General features: G+C 47.6%; 1 protein-coding gene across 7 annotated transcripts; it reads left to right on the forward strand.

Moving 5' to 3' along the window:
- Window positions 1-1,005: 1,005 nt before the first annotated feature.
- LOC124989788 (patr class I histocompatibility antigen, A-126 alpha chain-like) lies at window positions 1,006-5,051 on the forward strand. Of its 7 annotated transcripts, XM_047559811.1 has the most exons (7): window positions 1,006-1,161; window positions 1,471-1,740; window positions 1,964-2,239; window positions 2,794-3,069; window positions 3,169-3,271; window positions 3,604-3,636; window positions 4,411-5,051. In XM_047559811.1, exons 1-6 carry the CDS (start codon window positions 1,098-1,100, stop codon window positions 3,605-3,607), a joined length of 993 nt encoding a protein of 330 aa, XP_047415767.1. In that variant the 5' UTR covers window positions 1,006-1,097; the 3' UTR covers window positions 3,608-3,636; window positions 4,411-5,051. The 7 variants fall into 7 exon arrangements, 6 of the variants coding, with proteins under 6 accessions (XP_047415767.1, XP_047415766.1, XP_047415765.1 ...); XR_007109618.1 differs by having other exon boundaries at window positions 3,169-3,636; XM_047559810.1 differs by having other exon boundaries at window positions 3,604-5,051.
- The last annotated feature ends 2,017 nt before the right edge of the window (window positions 5,052-7,068 follow it).

Here is a 7,068-nt window from a genome sequence, read left to right on the forward strand (position 1 = left end):
TTGAGCAGCATCACAATATAATTGGCTATTTTGAAAGAGAGTATAGTTCACATAACATTTACTATAACATTTCTTACAATTATTCTATTTTATCATTATTATTGTTAATCTCTTATTGGGCCTGATTTATTAATTAAAATTTATCCTAGGTGTATTATACACAGAAAAACGCATAGTAGAGACAGGGTTCAGTACTATGCCAGTTTCAAGTATTCACTGTGAATCTTGGAACCTATTCCCTGTGGAGAAGGGAGGACTACTGTATTGAGACTGGTCTACCACAAAGTCCAGGCTATGGAATGAAGAAGATTTTAAAACAAACAACCCAGAGGCATAAATATATTACCTGTGAAAGTAAAACTTAGGAGTTTTGGGGTGTAATTGCAATGCTGTTTTAATTTGGGTATGAAGGGACCCAAATCATTTCTTTACAGATTAGATTCCTGACCACACAGGGATTAGCAATTTGTGCTGGCCACTGCAGCTAATAAACAATAAGGAACCTGTTCTCTAAGGGAACCCATGTAGTGCTTGCATGCACGACTTTTCCAGGTTTAAAGAGAAAACTCCAGCCTCTCCATTGCATTCCCAGGCCAGCTCATTCTCTGGCATCATATTTCTTGGAAGTGACCTTTGTTCTAGAGGAGTCCAAGAGGATAGTTTGGGAGTAGGAGTACACTCAGGGAGACAGAATCCAGGAAAAGAAGAGGAAATGGGACTAAGCCCAGCCTGGGTGTTTCCCGGGGTTTCCCCAGTCTCTGGGCCAGGACATAGGGAGATAATTGATAAAGAGGGCTTTGTGCAGGAGAGGACTGGGGAAAAATCCCAGATCCTGCACTCGACTCTCAGGCCCGAGGGTAGTGTCTGGAAAGAGGAAGTCATGCATTAAGGATGCACCATTTCCCCGGAGTTTCACTCCTTGCTGCCCCAAACTGTGCCAGGTCATTCTGCCTGGACACTAGTGACGCAGCCCCAGTTCTCGTTCCCATTGCATGTCGGGTTTCTAGAGGAGCCAATCAGCCTCGCCGGGGTTTCGAGCTGGAAAATATCTAAAACTGACCAAGACTGATTCTTCCTTAAAACCCAAGGGTACAGGCATGGCGCCTCGAACCCTGTTCCTGCTGCTCTCGGGGGTCCTGGCCCTTAGCGAGACGTGGGCTGGTGAGTGCAGCGTCGGGAGGAAAACCACCTCCACCAGGGAGGAGAGGGGGGACCATTAGGCAGAAGCGCAGGACCTGGAGTAGTTGGGTCACCGTCGCCACCCGCCCAGCCCCTACCTCATCTCAGTCACTCTCGGTCCTTATTCCGAGTTTCCCGCTCCCTCCTTTCCATCTACGTCTTGGCCTTCCAGTCCCGTCGTCTCTGTTGGGTCACACAAGTCCTAAAATCCACCCCAACCCCATCGACCTGGACTCATCATTCCGTGCCGGGTGGAGGGTCGCGCCGGGTCTCAGCCCTTTCCGCCCTTAGGTTCCCACTCCCTGAGATACTTCGACACCGCGATGTCCCGGCCCGGCCGCGGGGAGCCCCGCTTCATCTCCGTGGGCTACGTGGACGACACGCAGTTCGTTCGCTTCGACAGCGACACCGAGACGCCGAGGATGGAGCCGCGGGTGCAGTGGATGAAGCAGTTGGGGCTGGACTATTGGGACCGGGAGACAAGGAAGGCCAAGGACGCTGCACAGGTTTACTGGGGCAGCTTGAACAACTTACGAGTTTATTACAACCAGAGCGAGGGAGGTGAGTGACCCCCTGCCCGGGTCGGACGCGAAGGGACCTTCACGGACCGGTCCAAGTGGCCCTGGGTACCCTGGCTAGAGTTCACACCGAGGCTGCGGGACCCGCGGAGACCCTGGAGCCGGGAATCATTAACCGGTTTTCAGTTTTAGTGGAAATCCTCCCGGGTTAGCCTGGGCGGGGGGCGGGGCCAGGCGGACGGGACTGACCGCGGGGGCGGGGCCAGGTTCTCACATCCTCCAGATCTCTTCTGGTTGCGACGTGGATGCAGACGGCCGCTTGCTCCGTGGGTACCGTCAGGATGCCTACGACGGCGCCGATTACATAGCCCTGAACGAGGATCTGCGCTCCTGGACTGCGGCGGACGCGGTGTCTCAGGCCACCCGGCGCAAGTGGGAGGCGGCTGGTGCCTCGGAGCCATGGAGGGCCTACCTGGAGGGTCCTTGCGTGGAGTGGCTCCGCAAATACCTGGAGAACGGGAAGGAGACGTTGCTGCGCACAGGTGCAGGGGATCTCAGGGAACCTCCCCATCTGTCCTGGGACTGGGACTGACATCTCCAGCTGAGCCGAAGAAAATGGGATCATTTCCAGAGTACTGCCACTCTCTTTTGCGTTCAAACCTGGAAGAGTGATCCTGGATTTTATATCCAAAACTAGAGAGTAAATCGCTGGAGCCTCGCTGTCCTCTGAGGACAATTAAGAATCTGTCTCAGAATGAAAGGAGAGAAGATCCCCAAAATATCTGAGCAGCGGTTCCCTTTGACTCTTCCAGGCCTGTTCTCTACCTTACACCCAGTGACTTTGGAGGTCTGACTGCAGTTATTTTGAGTCTCTTAGTCCCTACCCAGTCAGGCGCCAGTAGTTCTTTTTCTTTCCCTTAAAGATCTGGGGTCTCCTACTTTGGGTTGGCTCACCCTGAGTCTGGTACAATCCAATGAATAGATTATTCCAGATACCTGTGGCTGGGTCAGTGTCCATTCATTAAGATCACATGAATAAGACTGACATAGCCCACAGAGAATGTGCAGTGCTTGAATTTTGGACTTTACCCTTCAGACCCCCCGAAGACACATGTGACTCACTACCCCAGACCTGAAGGAGTTGTCACCCTGAGGTGCTGGGCCTTGGGCTTCTACCCCAAGGAGATCACCCTGACCTGGCAGAGGGATGGGGAAGACCACACCCAGGACATGGAACTTGTGGAGACCAGGCCTGCAGGGGATGGAACCTTCCAGAAGTGGGCAGCTGTGGTGGTGCCTTCTGGGGAGGAGTGGAGATACACATGCCATGTGCACCATGAGGGGCTGTCTGAGCCTCTGGCCCTGAGATGGGGTAAGGAGGGGGTGAGGGCACAGAGCCACTTGTCAGTGAGAGCAGGAACTGTTCTCTGCAGGGTCAGGGACCTGCACCTCACTTCCTTTCTGTTTCCAGAGTCACCTCCTCAGTTCATCATCCCCATTGTGGGCACCTTCGCTGGCCTGGCTGTCCTTGGAGTTGTGGCGGTGGTTTTGATGAGGATAAAAATGAACAGAAGGGAAGAGGAGTGTGATTTTTCTTGTTTTAAGCCCCATGGAGAAGCGTGTGCTACCTCACTAATGGGAATCACCATCCACACACATACAAGTGCTCATCTAGCAGGGCCCCTGATTCCCAGCAGTTAGAGATCAAAGGGGGGATATCCCTGCTGAGGACAGATGTCCAGTTGATTCAGTCCTTGCACTTTTCTTTTCCTTGAGCCTGTTGATCCTTTTCTGTCTTTACAGTCACAGTTCAGGTAACTTCCCTGGGGTCTAGGTTTAGGGGATTCCTTTAGGTCCTCATGGTCCTGTCTCATAGGTCCTCTCACCAGTTGTTTTCTTCTCATAGGTAGAAAAAGAGTGAGCTATACTCAGACTCCAAGTAAGTAGAGTGAAGGGATGATCCTTGGGATTGTGTAGTCAGCAGCCAATGGGGCAGCTCACTCATACTTTCTATGGGCTCTGCTATATTTGTGTCAGTTTGGATCTGAAATGTCTCTCTAAGGCTCATATGTCAAAGACTTGGTCCCCATTAGGACTTTTGGGAAGTGATCAGATCTTGAGGACTCTGATCCTGTGAGTGGATTCATTCATTGATGGGTTCATAATTGACTGGACTATTGAGAGATGATGGAAACTGTAGGAGGCAGTGTGTAGGCAGAGAAAATAAGTCACTGATGGTATGTCCTTGTCCCTATCCCTAGTCCCTTCCCCCCATCTCTCTCCCCCTGTCTGTTTCCTGACTGCCATGAGATGAGTAGCCTCCTCCACCATATGCTCCTTCCACTATGATGATAAGCCCAGAAACAATGGAACCAGTGGATCATGGACTGAAACCTCTGAAACTTTGAGCCAAGATAAATGTTTTCTCCTTTCAGTTTTCTTAGATATTTTGTCATGGCATTGAAAAGCTGACTAACATCTTATTTTTTCTGCCCCAGGTAGTGACAATGCCCACGGCTCTGAATTGTCACTCATGGCTTGTAAAAATGACAACCTGGAGGGTCTGAAGTACAAAAGGGGGTGGGGCAGAGAGGACAGGACTGGGTATAGGAAATTTATGAATTTGGACCTTTTGGTTGATTGATGGGTTGTTCAGCATGCTGTCACTTGTAACAACTGCCCTGAATTTGTGCATGATTCTTTTGTTCTGTAGCATGAGACAGCTGCCTTGTCTGGGACTGAGCGACATAAGACTGGTTCAAGCCTCCCCTTTGTGACTTGAAGAACCCAGGATCTCTTTCTGCAGAGGTGTTTGAATATGTTCACAATGTTACTGGCATAATGTGAGGAGGTGGGGAGACCAGCACATTCGTGCCTACCAGTGTGAAGAGCAATGACAGAGAATGGGAGAGCAGTGACTGAGATTGGGGGTCTCTGATGACCTCATGACTGTGGCTGCCCGGTGCCCAGGAATGTATCTGTGCAAGGGCATAGAATGCCTAGCTGCTGTGGTAAAGCCCTGCATGAGGAGGCTCTGTGGAAGAGTCCTATCAGCTTCAACCTTGATCTCAGGCACATAACTTCCAGTATAGAGGAATTCTTATGCTACACAACTACCGTGTTTCACCAGCTCTGCTACTCCTGAGCCTGCCCGATTAACAGTAACTTTAAACAATGGACCTTCTTGAGCACTACACCAAAGCTCCTAACATTGCACATTGCAACCATGGTTTGCAACTGAGGAAAACTGCATAGATGTTTCTAGTTTTTGTAACTTTCTGAGTACAAAGAATAATGCTTGCACAGTCTTTAACCTGATAATGAGACACATATAAATAAAGGTTGCTGTCCTAACTCTTTAGATCTCCTTCTTCATCAGAGAGCAGCACTTCACATGATCTCAGCAATTAATCTTCACAATTTGCATGTGTGAGTCTTTATCTTCTAATCCCCGTGAGATTGGCTAAACTGGTCACGACACACCAGGATCCCTTCCACAATCAATCTTCTTTAGCAAAGGCAGGACTGGATTTTCTCCATTCCTGTCTCAACATCATGGTGCATGGAACTACAGCTTCTTACTTTTGTACTAAAAATAAGAATGTGAGCATAAATTTATGTTTTCAAATTCTTATATTGCCAAATGCAGTGGCACACACCTGTAATCCCAGCTGCTTGGGAGGCTGAGGTAGGAAGATCTCAAGTTCAAAGCCAGCCTCAGCAACTTAGTGAGGCCCTAAGCAACTTATATCAATTATATATATAAATATGCTGTAAATAAATTATAAAAATGTCTGAGGATGTGGCTCAATAGTTGAAGGCCCCTGGGTTCAATCCCCAGTACCAAAGAAAGTCTTTTTTATTGATTTTTAATTTTATTTTTTGATTTTTAATACAGTGTAGTTGTACATGATAGTGTGATTCATTTTGACATAGTCATACTGCATATAAATGCAGTTTTCTCCATTTCAATCCCTGGTACTATCCCCTTCTCTCCCATCCTCCTTCTCCCCTTTCTTTCTGCTCTATTGGTTTTCCTTCTGTTAATTTATTTCTTTTTTAATTGGTGCATTATGATTATATATATAAAATTGGAATACATTGTGATATGACATGCACATAGCATAATTTGGTCAACTTTATTCGCCAGTTTTTCCTCTTTCCCTTCTCTGCTTCCTCCTTCTTGGTCCTCTGTCTTACTCTACTGCTCTTTTCTATTTTGGTGAGATCTCTCTTTTTTTTTATTCCTTTTTCTCTTTAGCTTCTGCAATGAGAGAAACATTTGACCTTTGGCTTTCTGAGTCTGGCTTATTTCGCTTAGCATGATATTCTTCAGTTCCATTCACTTACCAGCAAATGACATAATTTCATTCTTCTTTATGACTGAGTGGGACTTCATTGTGTATGTATACCATATTTTCTTTATCCATTCCTTTACTGATGGGTACCTAGGCTGGTTCCATAACTTGGCTATTGTGTATCGTGCTGCTATAAACATTGGTATGCAGGTATCACTGTAGTATGTTGATTTTGGTTCTTTTGGATAAACACCAAAGAGCGGGATAGCTGGGTCATATGGTGGTTCCATTCCTAGCCTTTTAAGGAATCTCCATACTGCTTTCCAAGCATTAGTTGGAGAACAGATGGCATCTTTAACAAATGGTGCTGGGAAAATATGGAAAGCCATATATAGAAGAATGAAATATATTCCTGCATTTCACCCTGCACAAAAATCAACTTACCATAGTTCAAAGGAATTAGACCAGAAACAGTTGAAACTTGCTAGCAGAAAACACATGGGCAACATCTAACACATTTGTATGGGTACTGACTTCTTTAATAAGATTCCTAAAGCTTGAGAAATAAAACCAAGAATCAATAATGGAATAGTAGTAAATTAAAAAGCTTTGCACAACAAAGGAAACAAGTATGAAGAGAGAGCTTACAGAATGGGAGAAAATCTTTGCCCAACTCCTCTTTTGACAGGGGATTAATAACCAGAACATAAAAAGAACTAAAAAATATTAACACTAAAAAACCTAATAACCCGGCGATCCAAGATGGCGGCTTAGAGGGAGACTGCACCCCCAGTCGCTCCAGAACCCAGGAGTTAAGAAGGGGAGGCATTGAGAGACTCGGACTGAAATAGAGCCACGGGTGAGTCTGCCCACTGGGTAAAGCTCGGCCCGGGTGGCAGGCCCAGATAGAGGTGGCTTATCGGAGCCGGGCAGGGCAGCTAGAGTCATCCACAGGCAGCCCTGCGCACTCTGGCGGTGGGCCCCGCCCACACAGCCAACTTCTCCAGGTTCTCGGAACGGAACTGGCCTGCTAGTGAGAGCCTTTCTGACCAGAACAAGCTCCGAGTCCCGGA

The sequence above is a fragment of the Sciurus carolinensis genome, chromosome 7, assembly GCF_902686445.1.
Source record: "Sciurus carolinensis chromosome 7, mSciCar1.2, whole genome shotgun sequence".
Taxonomy (NCBI): Eukaryota; Metazoa; Chordata; class Mammalia; order Rodentia; family Sciuridae; genus Sciurus; species Sciurus carolinensis.